General features: G+C 36.6%; 1 protein-coding gene across 8 annotated transcripts in view; it reads right to left on the bottom strand.

Moving 5' to 3' along the window:
- RhoGAP102A (Rho GTPase activating protein at 102A) overlaps nucleotides 1-18,834 on the bottom strand; it is a 71,459-nt gene that overhangs the window by 29,674 nt on the left and 22,951 nt on the right. For 4 of the 8 annotated variants that reach the window (XM_053760712.2, XM_053760711.2, XM_053760713.2 and 1 more), the window contains 2 exons: nucleotides 12,749-12,861; nucleotides 7,087-7,243 (listed from right to left, as the gene is read on the bottom strand). In XM_053760712.2, coding sequence (XP_053616687.1) covers nucleotides 7,087-7,243; nucleotides 12,749-12,861 — 270 coding nt within the window. Of the gene's footprint in view, nucleotides 1-7,086; nucleotides 7,244-12,748; nucleotides 14,572-18,834 lie in introns of those variants that run through there. The other 4 variants (XM_053760708.2, XM_053760710.2, XM_053760707.2 and 1 more) reach the window with 2 other exon arrangements.

The raw sequence follows: 18,834 nt of genomic DNA, 5'->3' as shown, positions 1-18,834 counted from the left end.
ATACATTGACTATTTGTAGCAATTAGTTTCGCTTTTAAACTATCTGATGTCTAGTTGTGGTTCAAAGTTCTCTTAATTTGCAACAAAGCACTAACAGGATTTCAAAAATTTCAACAAAGTAGTAAAGCGGACCATTGGTTTCGACGCTCAATGGCTGTGAAACCGGAAAATCGCTCAGATAACATCTATGTTATCACACACATCTATGTTATGTAATATTTGGGAAATCCTTTCTCTCACTAGAGTGAGAGAAAGGATTTCCCAAATATTACACGGGAAAGGGGAAAACGGTATTTGTACACACGTACGAGGACACAAGTCAAAGCTAGTGTAATACAAAATGGCTTCCTGTAAATTTCGATATCTATTTATAATTGCATTGAAAGTGCATTGTGAGTACATTTGAAAAGTTATTGACCATTAACAAGTAGGTACCAACCAACCAACAAAAAGACAAACCAACTCATTTAGATCTAACTATATTTGAACAATCGGCTGATTGTCAAAAATACACGTGAGGTCCAACAGAAATATAAACTTCAGAATTGTGACAACCGTGTAATGATCAAAAAGTTAAGCCAAAAGAACTTCACATATTTTAAAACACTATATAATTTCTTAAGCGACACACGATAGCGCGTTCTAAAACTAAATATCGCCATCTAGTGACATAAATATTCAATTTTAATATTGGCGATTAAACAATATTAGATTTTTTAAAATATGGAATCTAGACAACATTGCATGGCAATGAGTATTAATGTAATACCTACACGAAAATAGAGACTACATTCAAAATAAATGAGAACCACGCCAACATAAATCATACACTATTATTAGCGTTACTAATTGCAGATGATGTAGATAATATCAGGGCAATTAACGCTCACTAAAACCTGCAGTTGACATGAGGCATGGCAGTAGACCAAATGGTCGGGCGCAGTCGGCGGGCCATAGGATGGTGGTCGCGATGAAATACCGACTGCATCTAATGATTGGTATCGTGATAAATAACGATGCGGTATTAGACTTGGACGAAGACAGTGATGCAGTTTCAAACGATATTGAAGTTTTTTATGAAGCTCTTAAAAATGTCTTGCCAAAATAGTAATTAAAATGTTGTGAAAGGCAGTGAAACAAATGGGAGTGTTTTACATGAAAACTGGTCCAAAAATCAAATTTGAGAATAGTCAATGGAATATAAAGGAAGAAGTTAGGACTGTAACTAATCATCAGATAGAAAATAACGCGTTTGAAGAGTTCGAGTGTGTTTTCGAAACAATCATATCATATCAGATACTTACAGAAATATCAAAATTACATGATAAGGGAAGAATGAAGAAAGAGACGTTAGAATTTCAGTTTCCTGTAATATTGTAACATACTCAGGAACAAACAAATATTTAATTCAGGAGCATGATTAGCTCGTCAACTAATAATATCAGACAAGATATGAGAAACTTGGGAACCCTTTGAAATAATGGGTATTTAAATTTCAGAAAATCTGACGAGTCAACACGCAACTAGAGGGCCCGACCTCAAATTAAACAAAAGCTAAAAAAGAGACAGAGAGAAAATAAAAGAAGAAAGGAAGAGGCGTTAGAATACCAGTTAAACGAAGCATAGCAACAGACGCAGGAATCCCACAAACCGAGACGTAACTCGCACGCTATTTATAACGCGGAATCTGCGGCACGCGCGCGGACTTTATCTCGAATACGCGTGACATTTTACTGCGAAGTGCAATTGATTGCAGGAAGACGTTGCAGACAGACTTCAAAAGAGGTTCTCACATTCGATCTATAATCAGACGATTAAGTATTTTAATACCTCAGCTCCATTCACTTTATTGTGATGAATGATCGATACAAACGCAACTAAGACCAGCTTCCTTGGATGTAAAAAATAACATTACACCTAGTCGAAAACCTTAATAAAACATCGAAAACGGATGAATTTTTGGATAACTTAAATTTGGACCAAAATGATGATATCCTTAACAACCTTCACATGGTACGAACCTCCAAGTTTTAAGTCATAAATGTCAACTAAACATTATTTCCAATTTTTGTGGGTCAACGACAGTCTAAATACTATACTGTTTTTTACTGCCATATTTCTATCAAAAATGCGATTTCTCGAATCACAATCGCAGGAATTGCGTCAATAGTGGAATTTACGCAATACAAATTAACAATTCAATCAATGCCTCCTCCTCAAAGATAATAAGGACCAGATCACATAAAACAGTCCAGTGAATGCGCAGTGACAATCAGATTTATAGAGCGCCCACGTCTCATTCCGATCAGGAATGATCACTTAACAAACTCATTAGGTGAAGTCATGTGATCCAAACGTAGCCAAGTAGATTAACATAGGGTGTTGCGGTTTGGCAGTGCCGAATGAAAAAAAAACTTATCTGAAAATATATTGACGACATAATTCATCGAACAGAGATAAACTCTGCGAGCTTTCCTCATTTCGATAATTATAAATTTCGATAATTTAATAAAGAATAAATGATTTAAAGAAAACTATTACTGAAACATTGTGTAGCTATTTTTAAACTTTCGCGTTGCATAATTATATACTAAACAACAGATATTAAACGAGCATATACCTTTTTTATTTCCCAGACGTTTCGGACCTTTGTAACAAGGCGCGTTTAATATCTGTTGTTTAATATATAACACGGTGTAGATCAGAAACAAGTATGAAACTAAAAATTATTTTCTTTTATAGCAAATTGTTCAATTAGATTGAAATTTTAAACGTGCGAATGTGCAGCGCCCAGACAAAGTATTACATAGTTTTAGATGCCATCGTGTTTGATTAAAATTTACTTATCTAAACTATTATTATAAAGAGGTAAGCGTTTGTGAGTTTGTATGTTTTAGGAGGGTAATCTCCGAAATTACCCAACAAATTTCAAAAATTCTTCCACCATTAGAGAGGTACATTATCCAAGATTGCTTTAGGCTATATTTTATCTCAAAACTCCCATGGGAGCGAATCCTCGGGCAACATCTAGTGTTAGATAAATATATGAATTCAATTCAAAAGCAGCTGGTAAAGTTCCACGCATAATTGACTCAATGAGCACAACTGATGACGTCATATGGTTTTATATAGTATTTTATAGGCGGGCTTTTTTTGTAATAATTTTTATTAAAGTCAAATTACCTTTTATTGCCAAACTAAAATAGTATAAATCTGTGGATTTAGGTATGAATAATTTTAACATAGCAGTAGATTTATATACCTAGATGTCATGAATATGTCCATAAAATTGATTACGTTTAATTTTCGTCACACCTCGAGCTCAAAATACTATTACTATTTTCGTTAACGTGACACTGGTTAATCACATTTTTAACAAACAGCTGACGTGCTTTATTGCTAGTAAAATCGTTTATTTTTCGTATCGCTGGAGCACTCCTGCGCCTCTTTGAAGTTCGTAGTCAGCGACGGTAAATCTATATTGCAAACATAACTTTATTTAGATTTATATCCTCGTACTTAGCTGCGCAGGAGCGCCGCCATAACATGTTTATCAATGTCATTTATTAATTAGCGGAAACTTAAAAATTTTCTTAACAAATTATCATCCGTTACGCCTTCTACCAAGCAAGATACCTTAAGTCCTAGTTTGCTGGTGGATGGTCGAGCGTTGGACCTGCCTTATCAACCTGTATCAAATGTACAAAAATGTTCAAAGACAAACTTAAACGTTAAATTATTATTTTTATTTATATGTAAATGTTATTTGTATGCTTAGCTTTCTTTGATTATGCTATAACTAAAAGTTTTACTTGTAATAATTGAGCCATGATAAATACATTTAACGTAAAGAGTTTGCACCCATCAAATTGTGTGATAATGAGTATTAATAATACAAATTAGATAGATAGATAGATAAAATATTTATTTGTAAAACAACAGCACAATACACAACCAGACTAAAACACAAAATAAAAAAAATCACCGATTCTCAAACGGGTGGATTGAAATCGGTAACACACCCATTACCCATATCTGCAATGGAACACCCTGTATATCTCAAACAAGAGACTGTCACAGTGGATGACGTCACCGCGCGTCACGTTTGCGTAACCGCCGCTACGTAACGGACGTGCCGCCATCTTCAAATGCTTCTCTGAGTTGTGTCAATGTATTTTTGGACCATTGTCGAGTGGGTCATCCGCGTAAGGTTGATGCTTTCTTGCGTCTTGGAGGATAATGGGTGTGAACTCTTGAGTCCATATATATAATTTCTAATTAAAAATAGCGAAATTTCAAATTCAACTGTGGAATGGAGAGAGGGACAAACATATTTCACTTGTAACTTAAGACTTAATTTCTTAGGTTTTTTTAATTATCTAGGAGAGAACGGGTCAGTAGTTTCGCGCTATATGTGTTGTACAGACAGACAAACAAACGCATGAGTGATTTTATAAGTTGCTCCGTTTTTTTCCTTTTTAGATGCCGAACCAAAAAAAATCGTGAAAGGCTTCGAGAAAAAATCTGCGCTGCTAATATTATTATGCATATATATTTTTTATATTATTTGGCTATATAGTTTATGCTATGTAGCCAAACATATAGCACCCCATTCTTTGAGTCTAGGGTTAAACTTTGAAATATCAAAGCTATGTAATACATAGTATGTGTAGCAGCTACAGGTGACTAAGCACGGTTTGCGAGGGTTGTGAAGTCGCGAAGCCCAGGATTAGCATAAAAAAAAATCTTAAAATTTTGAAGATTCGCTGTGATTTCACAACCGCCTGCCTGAGGTCAACCCTTGGGAATGCTAATTGTTCCTTTTCGCGCGACATCCAAGGGAGGATATGGAGTGGTCCTATTCTAGAGCGGAACCACACGCCACTAATTTGAGTATCCGTCAATATATAGTGCAAAACAACTTGCACAATATTTTTTTCTTCGTAACATCGTATTCGTCTAAAAATATCAACTAAACAAATCTAAAATTAACCTCTAACTAATATTTACGAGAGAATTAAAGTAAGTATAATTTAAAAATATATTTAAAAAAAAAACAACTGAAATTTAGACCTTGTAAGTAAACGAATACTTAGCTACAAAGTCAGCTACGATTTGTAGACCCATCTCGTAGACTAGGGAAGGCTCGTAGCCATTTCGTAGCACATTTGCTACGACGAAATGACCCGCTCGCTACGAACGTCTACACGTATAGCTTCATTATAATTCTTTGCCTTACAAATGTACAAATTAGGATTTTTTTTTTTTGATAAAGATAATATGATTACACTTTAAATAAAGACCTTATCGTAACTGATTCACTTGTACGTACGGACGTAATAAAAAATAGCGATTTTTAATACTGTATATATATACTATAAATCTTGTTTTTTTTTTAGAAATTACAATTTTCCATGTTGATAGATCTGTATCTTTCAGTATCATCTGTAATTTACGCGATGGGAAATATACGCGAACGAATATACGGGCAAAGGCTAAACAGACTTCAGATTACAGCGAAAAAATTACGCGTCTTTCATTATACTACGTAACTGTTTCAAGAACCTTATATCCTTGTTATAAAGACAAAGATAAATATTATTTATTTGCAAAAACATGAGTTTACATTTTTTTAACAATGTGGTGTTAAAAGAAAAACTTATGTTTCACCTTCCACAAAACAAAATCGAATAAATTAAAAGTAACTAAAATATAAAAAAATTTTTTCTTCGTAACATCGTATTCGTGTAAAAATATCAACTAAACAAATCTAAAATTAACCTCTAACTAATATTTACGAGAGAATTAAAGTAAGTATAATTTAAAAATATATTTTAAAAGAAACAACTGAAATTTAGACCTTGAAAGTTAAAAAAGTTAAAGTATTAAAAAAGTCGTTCAAATTATAATAACATTTATCAATCAGTAAGGTGCTTTTTAAATATACATCTTGATGGTAGACGACAAATCGATTCAAATGTAAGATATTCGCTGATATATAGAAAGAAAAATATATTACCATTCAAATAACAGTAATTATTTGTTTTGGAGCATTCCAACTGATTTACGACAAGACGCGTCAAAATTATCGCCCAATTGAGAGCCCTCAATAATCCTCTGTTTATGTTTGTTTGGATGACTGCAATCGTAAACTTAACGGTCGTCTGGTTGTGGTCTGCCGGCTATTGTCGGCGGTTGACTAATTGTTGCAAGAACATGAGATATTTATACTAATTGTGTGTTTCGTGTTTTTAGCGCCTCTCCCTATTTCTGTCACACCTTTGCGTATTTCTATCTCATTCCAAACTCAATCAAAATCAAATCATTTATTCAGAAATTAGATTAATTGCCTTCACAATAAAATTCACGTCATATTCAAAACTAAATAATATTTACCAAAGCTACAAACTACTAGCATTTCGGAACGACCACTGCTCACAAGAAATGCCGAAAGAAACTCATTCAAACAGTGTTGGTCCCTATCATGCCCGAAGGGCTTTACCTTTTTTTTAAATTATAAATGTATATATTTTTTCTCGGTAATATAACAATCAATAAAGTACATGGTCAAAATATGTACAGGCGGTAAGGTATAAAGCTTTGCCAAAAATATTGACCCTTGAGTTCACAGACCCCTCGCATGTTCTTCGTTGATTAGCTATGACGCCACCGGGGCCAACCTAAAATATAATGACCGTAGGTAAGTAGTCGTGAAAATCATGTCATATGCCTTTAGGTGACTTGAATAAATTTTGACACCAGTGTTAGCAATAGTAGTAATTTTACCGGCCGGCTGCCTGACGTCAATCCAAGGCGTTTTCCCTTAGTCACCTTGTACGACATCCTCGAGAGGATAACGAGTGGTCATATTCTAGGGCTGAAACCGTACGTTTATATTATTGGTTATTTTGGCTTGATTCAATACATGTAGGAATTCGAATTTAGAAATCATATCAACCAACAGCGTCACAATGTGTGAAAAAAATAATATTATGTCTACATTAATGCATTGCGTTATAAACTTGTTGCATAGACAACCTGTACAGTCATATTAAAATAACAAAAAAAAATATTTAAAAAACTTACCTTCTGGTATCTTGATAGAGATACCCAACTTCATCTCCTGCAGCTTGGCCAGGGCTACCTGCTGCAGCGCTCGCCGCTCCACCTCCGTCAGGCTGAGCAGAGACGTATCGGTGAGTCGCACGCTGCGCCCACTGCTGTCTACCCAGCGACAGCTGCCCTGCACATAACGCGTGACGTCATCACACCACCACAGCCTAGCTATAAACTATATGTGTTAGTGTGCTTCACTGTCAGACTGAGCAGAGACGTGTTCACTGTTGTCTACCCCTGTACATAGACGTGTGTCATGTTTATTTATTATACACGACTGCCCAAAAAAGTAGTAATGTTTTCAGATACACATTCACATACATACATTGAACCTTGAAATTATCACTGCTTTTTTGGGCAGTCGTGTTATAAATAAACATGACATTAATAACCCACTCGAACTCGTCAGAACATCGAAAATTGTCTAAAAATAATAATTCCGAGGAAACCCGAGCGATCAGTCGACACAAGTCGATTTGAAAGATGCTCAGACTGAAAGATTTGATAGATGCATTGCTTGGACACGCGTATTGAAAGACGCGATGCGATTTGAAACGTTGGTGGGCCAATATTAAGACGGCCTGCCTGAGTACTAAAAAGTCACAGGTTAGTTCGTCTCATGTCACGTGAGTTAGTATGCCAATCTGACTCATGAATAGCAGTTTTCATAGACTAGTGTATATGCGATTACTTTCCATGCGATTTTAATCGACCATCACTTGCTTTCATCAAAGAGAATCTCGTGAAAACCTACCACCCTAGTCGATAAATTTATCATCATGTGAAATGGAAAGGACAATTGCAAACCACGTAATTTATTGGATTGAATTCACTTCACCTAATGACTACGATCTTCAGCCATGCGGAATACATCTATCAAAGGTGTAGCTCAATGATTGTTTATCAAAATGCCAGCGCAAAATAATAAATTTTATATTACAAGCGTGAACATTACATATAAGTAGGGATTTTCGCGCGAGTTATTGCAGAACACGATGATAAAGCCGAGCATGTAATGATTAATAAGCACGCGCGTGTGTCATGCAATATTTCTCAATACACTTGAAGTCGAAAGAAGAGACGTAACAATGTCTAATTACTATTAAGATTAATGTTAATTAAAGGGTCTTCCAAGTTTACATACAAGTAAATTAAGGTTAACATGGATTTGTTTAAAAAACTAAGTAAGAAAATTTAAAATACACATTTCAACTATAAAATAAACTAGTATTGTAAAAATCGTAACAAACAATGAAATGAAGTTGTTGACAGGCAACATGGGATAATAATATTATTATAAAAGCGAAAGTTTGTGTATCTGTCATGGAATTTAAAAGCTGTAAAACTTTTGCAATAAGCAAATAAATAAAGACGTGCATTCATAAAATATTGCTTTGCCTTTAATAGTAATCACAGTTCTACAGTCTCTTGGTCTATTTTTTCTTGAAGCTTTGTGTACACATACTCATCCGTCATGAGAGAATTCGAATCTAGGACCTTGCGATCACAGGCGGGCGTCTTAACCGCTGGACTACCAACCACCACTGTCACTGAATGATCTTTGCTAATATAGATATCACGGGGTAGACAGAGCCAAGGGTTACGAAATCCAAAGCCCCGGCTCATAATCATATCGGGTGTGTTATTGCTAACACTGGTGTCAGATTTTATTTCAATAAAGAAATCTAAGTTCAACCGAAATCAGTGACAGCATTTTCTATGTAAGTATCTGATATACATATTCACAACTCTACAAATAAGCTATCAAATTAAAAAAAACCGCATCCAAATCGGTTGACCCATTGATGAGCTACGGTGCCACATACACAGACAGACTTATAACACCCCTCTTTTTGCGTCGGGAGTTAGAAATCAAATCATTTATTCAGAAACTAGACTTTCGCATAGACACTTTTTCACGTAATATTCTAAATCAAATATTATTTCCCAAAACTACAATCTACTAGCATTTCGGAATGACAACTGCTGAGAAGAAATGCCGGAAGAAACTCATTCAAACAGTTTTGGTAGCTATTACATTATATGAGCTTACCATTTTATAGTATAAATATATTTATGACCCAAAAAAGGCTACTGAATCCCTCGATTGCGAACATAGTCGCGTCGTCGCGGAGGCGTCTTAACGTTTTAATCTAGCCGCAGTGATAGTGACTCAACGAAAGATAAAATATGTGTTTTGTCTCTCCCCCGCCCACGGTCGAATTTTATATTATTTTCCGAGAAAAATCTTTGAAATGAAGAACGATCTTCGACCGCGAGACTGTAACAAAGGGCGATTATTCTTCAAGCACGGGTGACACTAAATTGCCACAAAAATGAAGATTATTTATATTCTTTAGTCGATCTCTAAATTTTTGTGTATTCTATGTCAGCTCACAAACTATACAGTCGACTCTGAAAGCTTGAGGCGGTGTATTGGTTAAGACGCCTGTGGATCAGATCAGAAAAGTTTCAGGTCCGTCTACTCGTGCTATATGAGTTTGTATACCAATCTGACTCATATGTTATCGTTTTCATAGACCACCACTTGCTATTGGTGAAGGAAAACACATCGTGAGGAAACCTGCACACTGGTTGACAGTTTAGTTCCCTAGTGTGTGCCAGTAGATGGCAGTAACAGGTTGTAAAAGTCATATCAGATGACTTTAGGCGACTTGAATAAAATCTGACACCAGTGTTAGCAATAACACACTCGATATGATTATGAGCAGAGGCTTTGGATTTCGTAACCCTTGGTTCTATCTGCCCCGTGATATCTATATTAGCAAATATCATTACACCATGAAGATCTTATGTGGTCCAGTGGTTAAGGCGCCCGCCTGTGATCGCAAGGTTTCTGAAGATTCGAATTATCTCGTGCCGGATGAGCATATGTACACAAAGCTTAGATTGGTACATGTTGGTTTACATATATCATATCACTTCTATAAAACATCGTGAGGAAACCTACAAACTGGTTGGCTATACTACGCCCACAGTGACTACATGTCACAGTCGTAGAAAGTGGATTTATTGTAGTCTTTTTATGAGAATAAATTCTTTATACCTGAAATCATGTCAAATGCTACACATTACATACAACATTTTTTGTATGTATGCATGTATGTTTGTAACGCGATAACTTTCGAACTGTTGGTCTGATTTTGATGAAATTTAAAAGGTATATAGGATCTGTCAATAGAATTTTTAAGTTCGTGGGGCATCAAAATCGTTTAAGTCGTTTTTGTAATATTCACAATTTTGTAAAAAAAATATTCTGTTCGCAAGGTCTAAGTTCGCGGCGTACAACTAGTACGAAAGAAAGAGTGCGTAAATCTATATGCAATTAATCTACACTTCTACGAGTACACTAATATATATAATATATAAACTAATATTATAAAGAGAAAGTTTTTGTAAGTTTGTATGCAGGGGGTAATCCTCAGAACTAACCGATTCACACATTATTCCTGAGTGACATAGGGAACTTTATATCCCGATATTCCCACGGGAGGGAATCCCCGGGACGAAGATAAATAATTAAGCATAGCGGCGTATTTATTACCATGTGGTGAGTAAACTATTGCGCTAGCAAAGCTGACAAGAACGTAGTAAAACAGGTTAGTGGGTAAGTAATAGTTTTTTTCATACCTATTTACAAAATATGGAAACATGTCAAGGAATTTATGAGTGGGTGTTGAAGGTGTGTCAAAGTATTGGCGTGTAGCGGCTTCATTTGAGTTGTAAATATTTTAAAGATTTTTCTTGCAATTTTGGCAATGTACGAATGTTCCGCGCGCGGGGCCCTTTTATTTATTTATTTCTTTATTTTATTAAGAATACCAACAGCGTTTTACAATGAGATCACAACAATATTACATAAAAATAAAGCCAGTAAAAGGTTTGCCTTTCTATGACAACAATATTTTTGCTCTTCTAAATAAATCTATGAGACGAATAACACTTAAGTGACGGTACACACTTGTTTTAAGCCAAAACCATCACGTCATTCAATAGTAATAATAATTAATAAAAAATTTACAAAAATATTTTAAAATAAAACACACTACACTTGTTAAATAAAATAATAATAATTTTATCTTTTTTTATTAAAAAAGTGGTTAGGAATTAATTATAACTGGAATTGAGATCTATAAAATCTGTGCAAACATTTCACAAACATAACGTGAGAGTGACAAAGACGCAGAACATTAGCCTCTCGTGCCCCCATCCTTCATACCGGTTGACCTACGCGTCTGTCTGTTTATGTCTTAGTTCTCATTAACAAACTATTTATCCTGACAATGACATGGGAATTCCATTGGGCGTTATTTATGGAAACACTTTCATACAATTTTTTTTTTGGTGAAAAAAATATTTGTTAGATACCTAATACATGTTCATTTAGTATGATAGCGTATTTTAATTCTACAATCATGGAGAAATAAATAAAATAATACAATATATCAATATTGTGATAATTTAATTAAAATTTAAAGGCCTAGCTAATAATCAGCAACATAAACGAACATAAAGCGCGCTGGTAACCTTTTCAGTAAGTAATACATACTTATAACATACACATAAATTTTTTGTATTGTTTTTGGATTAATAAAGCTTTTGTTTCTTTCAAAAATGAAATGAGATTCTCATATAGTGACAGGTTGGCAGTCGACCGCTGTATAGCCGTCGAGTTTCGCGACAGTTGTCTCTGTTTACCCTTATGACGATAGTAGTGTGTGCAAGATCGTATTTTTTTGTATCTGGTATATGTATGTGTTATTGTTTTTTTACAAATAAATGGATGATGGATGAATCTATCTATTGATACCGAAGGTTTCTATAAAGAAAAAACTAAATTAATGAGGAAAACATCTAGAAAATCAACAAACTCATTCGACACGAAATCAAGCGCGAAGTCACTCTAACATTTAATTATGCCCAAGGTCAGGGAGGCAAAATCTAAAATGAGAATATTAAAGATGTCAGCTGTAGTCTAGTAGATTTAAAAATACACCAACAAGATTATTGTGTTGTCGAGACCACTTGCTAGTAAATAAACAACACTTCACTTGTGACAGATCATTGCAGAGATTCAGAATTTGAGGGCTAATTAGAACAGATGAAGCGAGTATTTGAAGCGGTGGTTATGTAATGGTCAAGGCGCCTGTGAACCGAAAGGTCTCAGGCTCGAATCCTACTCGTGCCACATGAGTTTGAACCAATCAGAGTTATGTATGGCAGTTTTCATCGACCACTACATGCTTCCTCAACATTATGTTGTGAATATTTGGTTATTCTCACGTTGAGTGCTTTTACGGATATTGTGGTGTGATGACCTCTCTGCGAAAGTGCTTAAATTTAAAGTGGCAAATTCTATTCTGGTCACAATTTATAAGTATAATAATGTAATCTATATTTCAAGTATACTTATTAAATAATGCTGATAATACTCAATGTCATTCGTATTTTGTTTTAATAACATAACCATATGAATCTGTAAATAAGTATTCCTGTTGGATAAATTGGTTTGACCACGTGAACATACGGCATTTATCGAGCATTATCTGTGTGTAAAAGTTTATTGACATAGAAAGAATGAAGGTAATAAATATAATGTAAAGCGACTGACCTGAGGTGTCCAGGCGGTGGCGCGACTCGAGCTCCGACTCCTTGTGCGGAAGAGCTTCCTGCTGACGCTCTGCAGCACCACGCTGCCCGTCGACCGCGACTTCTGCATGCCACCTGCAGGAGGAGCCACTGTAGGACCGCTTCTCCCTAACAGCGTCGACAGAAACGATTGCGACTGTGATGGCGACACGGGCGATGGTGGAGATGTCGGCGTTGACGCAACAGACGCAAATTGCAACTCCCTATACGTCAAAATCCACCCTTCTTCTGTCTGACAGCCCTTATGTGGACCATCGTCGTCGACATCCCCGGGCGTTTTAGGTTTTATATTACGCAAATTTTTATCGTAGTTAATACGCTTAAAACGATCAGCTTTGTCAGCGTCGACGCTTTTCTTTCGAGCCATTCGTAAATACCGTTTGATTGTGTCGCTGACCGATTGAGATACGTCGTCATGGTCGACGCTGGAGCGTCGCCGCACAGGTTTCCTATCAGGAGGTGGGCTAGTCGGACTCGTCGGAGCCGTAGCTGCCTCCTGTTTTTCCCGATAAACCCGTTCTATCTCCAACATAACTTCCTCAGGTATAGGAAGGGTTTGAGTGCCGCAATCCACGAATTTGTCCTCAGGCAATTCGCACACCTCGATAAGTGGCGGCGGCGACATGGGCGGTGACCGCATAGAGTCCTCACCGTCGCTACCATACCGCGACACACCAAGAGTCTGTGTACGCAAACCACCACGCCCAAGATTACTCGCACTGGGAAATCCACTAGGTCTATAACCACCGCCACTACCACCACTTCTGCCACCCCTATATGGCTTCGTTTTACGAAGATCATGATACAGTCTTTTTAATAGACTCCTATCGGTTAATATGTCCTGCACTATATTATCCCTATTCGGTGATCTACAATAATATCTGCTAAGATTATCCAGCAATGTTCTCTGGGACGGATTGGCGTCAGCGTCGGCGGGTGCTTTGTCCGCCTGCCTCTTCAGATACCTTCTCAAGGCTCTGTTGAGTTCCTCGTTCTCTGAACTTTTGGTTACTCCCTTATCCTCTTCTACTTTCAGGTACTTGCGCAGTAAATCGACTAGAGTGCTTTCTTCTTCCTCGGCTAGCTTGGCGGCTTCCTCTGCTTTTGTTGTTGCATTTGATGCAGTTGTTGATCCAGAGTTGAATCCCGAGGTAGAAGGTGCGGGCGGGGCGAAGAAATCTCGCCGGAGTTTAGCGATGTCGAAGCGACCTCCGGAAGTGTGACCGATGAAGAGGTCTGTTGGTCTAACCGGCGGCGGCGCGTCGTCGGACGGCGAGCGAGCCCGCACTGAGCCGCCTCGCGGGCGTTTTTTCCGGCGCGGCTTCGGCAAGGCGCCAGGATAGGAGCTCTTCCTCCACAGCAGAAACCGGGGTTCCTTCGCGCACACGTCCTGGAAGTACGCTTCTATCCTGGGCAGGTCCTCGGGCCTGTTCTGTGCGCCGTCCGGGATGAGCCGGCGGCCGGCGTCGGACATGTACTTCCAGGTCTTGCGCGTGAGGAGCCATCGCTCGCGCGGCTTCTCGCGGCGTCGCGTGACTTTCGTCATGGGGTCGACGTCGAGGCGCGCGGGTCGACGGCGGCGCTCCATGGCCGCGGGTCACATGGGTCAGGCGCGTCCGCGTCGCATGTCCGCACACCTGCCCGCACGAAACTGAGCACTCGCCACCGTGGAGAATATTATGAGCCGAAATAGCTGTCTGTTAATAGAGCGGCCGTGAACTGGATATAGGGAGCGCGTGCGCGCGTGGAGAGACCGGCGCGGGCGGCGGCGCGGCGGCACTGTCGAGTAAACAAACGGCCGCCCAGCGCCCGCCCGCCCCACACTTCCTTGACCTATACGGTGACATGCTACACTGATTGATGATGGTCATGGCTCATCTCTGATCCTTGATGCCAGCTCAATGGGACATTCAGTAAATGTCGAAAAATAAAATTTGAAGAAACAAACTGCTCTGCTCAATGAACTGACGTTGAAGTTCATTAAGCAGGTTATTGTGTTTATATATTGTGTTTTTTAATCTGTCTATGATGGATCCGCAGAAACCTCTGTCTGTTTTGGTCAAACAGATTGATAAATATAAAATGTACATAAACAAGATACATAGATCTTATTTCTATGATATATATTAATAAATATATATTATACTATTTCCATGTATTCTAAAATAACGCTACTTTATTAATTTGTGATCAAGTGAGAGTTACATGGCCCACTGGGGAGTAAAATATTGTAGAATCTATAAACCAACCGCAATAAATACATAATACTAAATGTTTTGTATATATTTAGCTTCCAAATCCAATGAAAAAATAATCAAACAGAATATCTAAATCAGCGAAGCTAAAATATGGTATTCTCATAATTATTGATTCCATTGAAAAATCATTTCAGTAGATGGCATGGTTGGTGATCGTAATAGCTACGGGGCTCGCACTACCACCTCCTCTTTAAATTTTTGTAAAAGAAAATCCGTCCACAATTAATTTCTTTAATTAACTTCATCACCGCGTCTGTCACGCTTGTCTGAGAATGGACAAAAAATGTATTTTTACATGGCACGTACTATAAGTAGACTATTATTTTTGGCGACAATAACATATGACTCTGTTTCAATAGTATCACGTGCTATCACGACTTAAAACTTCAACGGTCATCATTTGTTGACATCATTAGTTGCATTTATTGACGCATATATCGGATGATAAATATTTATTTCACATTATTGAGACATTTATTTCCATATTCATCAAATTCATTCATTCAAATTCTTTATTCAATTTAGGATGATATACATCACTTATTGACATCAAAAATTGACTTACTGACGTTGACACTTACTCAAGTAAAACGCGAGTCGAACCAGTCCAAATTAAATTATGTTCTTTCATTTCATTCATCGTCATCTTCACAACCACAAGAATTCCACTGCTAGTGTTTTTATTAACCCACGACGAGAGAAGGAGGGGAGTTATAAATTTAACTTGTCTATGTATCTGTATGTCTGTCCGTGGCATCGTAACAAGCAAACGGCCGGACCGATAATCTAACCTGTAAGTGAGCATGTCTGTCTGTACATAGCAGATATTGATGAAAGACAATCAAAAGGGGTTATCAGACTAATAATAGCCATAAGAATTTATTTTAAATGTTTTTGTCTGTCTGTATTTTTATTCACGCATCACACAAAAGTGCGGTGTTTATAGTATTAAAGCCGATGGTCTAACTTAAAATCTGGTATAGGTTTCATCGCTTTACGTGTCTTGGAACCCTAGATATTGACAATTTGAACAGAAGAAGCCACTAAGTAACCCGGGCGAAGCCGCGGGCAAAAGCTAGTGATGCAATAATTTTCATCTATCTATCTCAATAACTATTTAATATTTAATCCCGCCAGTAATTGGACACCGTTGCGTGTTTGTATAAATTTAGCAAGTTTCTATTATCTCATACGAAATTATGATGTAAGTGACTGTATCGTTTTAACGACTTGTTAATTCATCTGTTAGTTTATTGGGCCCGCTGAAATTATGCCTCGTATTGTGTTAATTTTAGTGCCAGATATCAAATTAATGTTTTATAAACACATGTTTTACGCTACGTGTTGTGATGATGGTTGATAGTCCCTTTCGGCGTACGTAACTGTATTTTGTAACCGGTTACAAGACATGAAAATTCTCGTAACATTCTCGTAAACAGTTACGTAAAGTAGTAAATATTTCAATGGACCCAGTCGACACTCAGAACAAAAACAAGTATTTATGTAAATTTAACTTTATTATTATTATTATTTTCAATAAATCGAATATCCAATTAGTATGTATTTCAGACAAGTCTCTTTTTTAATAATCGTAGTGAATTACTTAAAGCTATTGAATTCGTATTAGCAACAAAAAATATAGATGAATATCGTTTTTAATCTGTTTGAGAACTACAATACACACATAGACATAAACAAACTCATAATTGTAACACCCTTCAGTTTACATCGGTCTAATATACTGAAGTGAAAAAAAATATGTTTCAGAAACAAAACCGAACATAACGTGATTCAAAAATGTGTTTACAGTTTATCCATCGGAATGTTGGAATGGCAGAAAAAAGCGGCAGTTTTACTATCAACGCAATAAAAACACCTTAAGATCTCAATAAAGAATGTAGAAACGAAAAACTTTCTCACGATGAGCAGACCAGACCGAAAAACGTTTTATTGATGTACTAAATCAATAAAAAAGTATTAACGTAACAGCGAGTATATGCGTGGAAATCTCTCGATATTGCAACCACTTGGATATACATACTGGCCACTTATAATGTGCTCGGATTTAAAAATAAACGCTTAACAACGTAAACAAAATCGGTCGCCTTCCGTATCTGCTGGCGCCATCTAGCGGTGAGGTTGTAAACGAGGAAAATTGAGAGCGCGCCAAAACACGCGCTTTTCTCGTTCCATTAGGGTTCGAGTCTGCGTACATTTTTCTACTAGGTCAGTCTGCCGGCAGATGGCATCATAATCCGGAGTAATAATTTTTCCAACTTTTTACACTACACCATAAATACTTAAGTATGTATGTACTATAAGTAAATCATATTATTTTCTTACTTTTACGCGTATGGTATAATCTAATTCGCAAACATTTTGAGGATTGTATGCTACTGAGCATGCAAATTCTTACATTATTCAACTTGTTCACTTATATTAATTTTCTGTTTAACTTTTTCTGTGCAACATGTGCCATAGTCCCGTAATGGCAACAACTAGGACAAGTGGACTTTCTCCACTTAAGGAAGGTAATTGCCCATCAGGATACTCGTAGGTCGAACTTATAAAAATCATGGATGATATGGAATGGCATTGTACTCGATTTGGGTAAGCGCGCGCCATTTCTATCAAGACACAATTTTACGTTTCCATATTGGGTTTCACACAATACAACGATCGATTTCCAAAGTCTAATTTGGACATGTTAGGTCTTTTCTTGTCTGAGTCTTGTGAATTTATGTGTACAATTCTCTATTTAAAAAAAATATATAATCACTATTAAAAACAAAATAATAATAAATCCAACAATGCCGCTAACTAAACGACAGATAAAATTTTGACAAGCTTTTATTTAACTTGCAATATATGAAGGTAACTATGTTTTTTTAAATTCGTTTTATATATTTATCACTGGGTTAACGCTCCCGTCAAATTTTGGTATTAAAACTTTTGCAGGTACTAGGTGTTCAAAATTATACCTATACCACATTACAAAAATACATACGTCTTACACATATTTGCTTTTGTGAAGTTGTAAGCATAAAATTTAGAAAGACCGCTCGAAAACAGTTTCTGCACCATCTCACAGATCCAGAATTCCATTCATATCCAACGAAGCATATCAGAAATCTTAACATTAATTTCAGTTCGTAGTTACTCATCGAGATATTTTTATAATTTTATTTCCCCACCTTAGATTGTTAGTTTGCCAAGGAATTTGGGCGAATTCTCAGATCAACCTTACGGAACGTTAATCGATGCTAGATGACCTTCTTAACTGCGAAAAATTATATTATATTTATATTTTTTTCATCGGTATTTTTTAACTAAATTTTTCCTTATTTTTCGGAACGTCGATGACCTGATTTTGATAATAAAATGCCCACGTAGCGTTTTCCTTCACGCGTCGCCAATTTATTTCGGGCAGAAATCGTATCAGGTGTCTCCAATCTAGAGGGCTAGATGTTATAAAGTCTTCTCAAGAAAAAAAAAACCTAATTAATATACCAAATAAAATTTTATATACTTAAATGTTGATTTGCAGCAACAAACACATAAAATAAATACAAATACATGGATACGGAACTACTTACGAGAAAGAGACAGCTAATAAATATATAATAATAACAACAGAGGCAATAAAAATACATGGAAGTATTAAATGTTTCCGTAAGGAATGGGCAGCAGCACTATTCAATTTTACCAAAATTAGCTTTAACCATATCTTCAAAGAGCATTAGAACACCGCTCATACAAAATCATAAGATCAGGGTCTAACGTAAATTCC

This window comes from Plodia interpunctella, chromosome 20 (assembly GCF_027563975.2).
Source record: "Plodia interpunctella isolate USDA-ARS_2022_Savannah chromosome 20, ilPloInte3.2, whole genome shotgun sequence".
NCBI lineage: Eukaryota > Metazoa > Arthropoda > Insecta > Lepidoptera > Pyralidae > Plodia > Plodia interpunctella.
The sequence above is the reverse complement of the archived record's forward strand: the minus strand, read 5'-3'. Positions and strand labels throughout refer to the sequence as shown.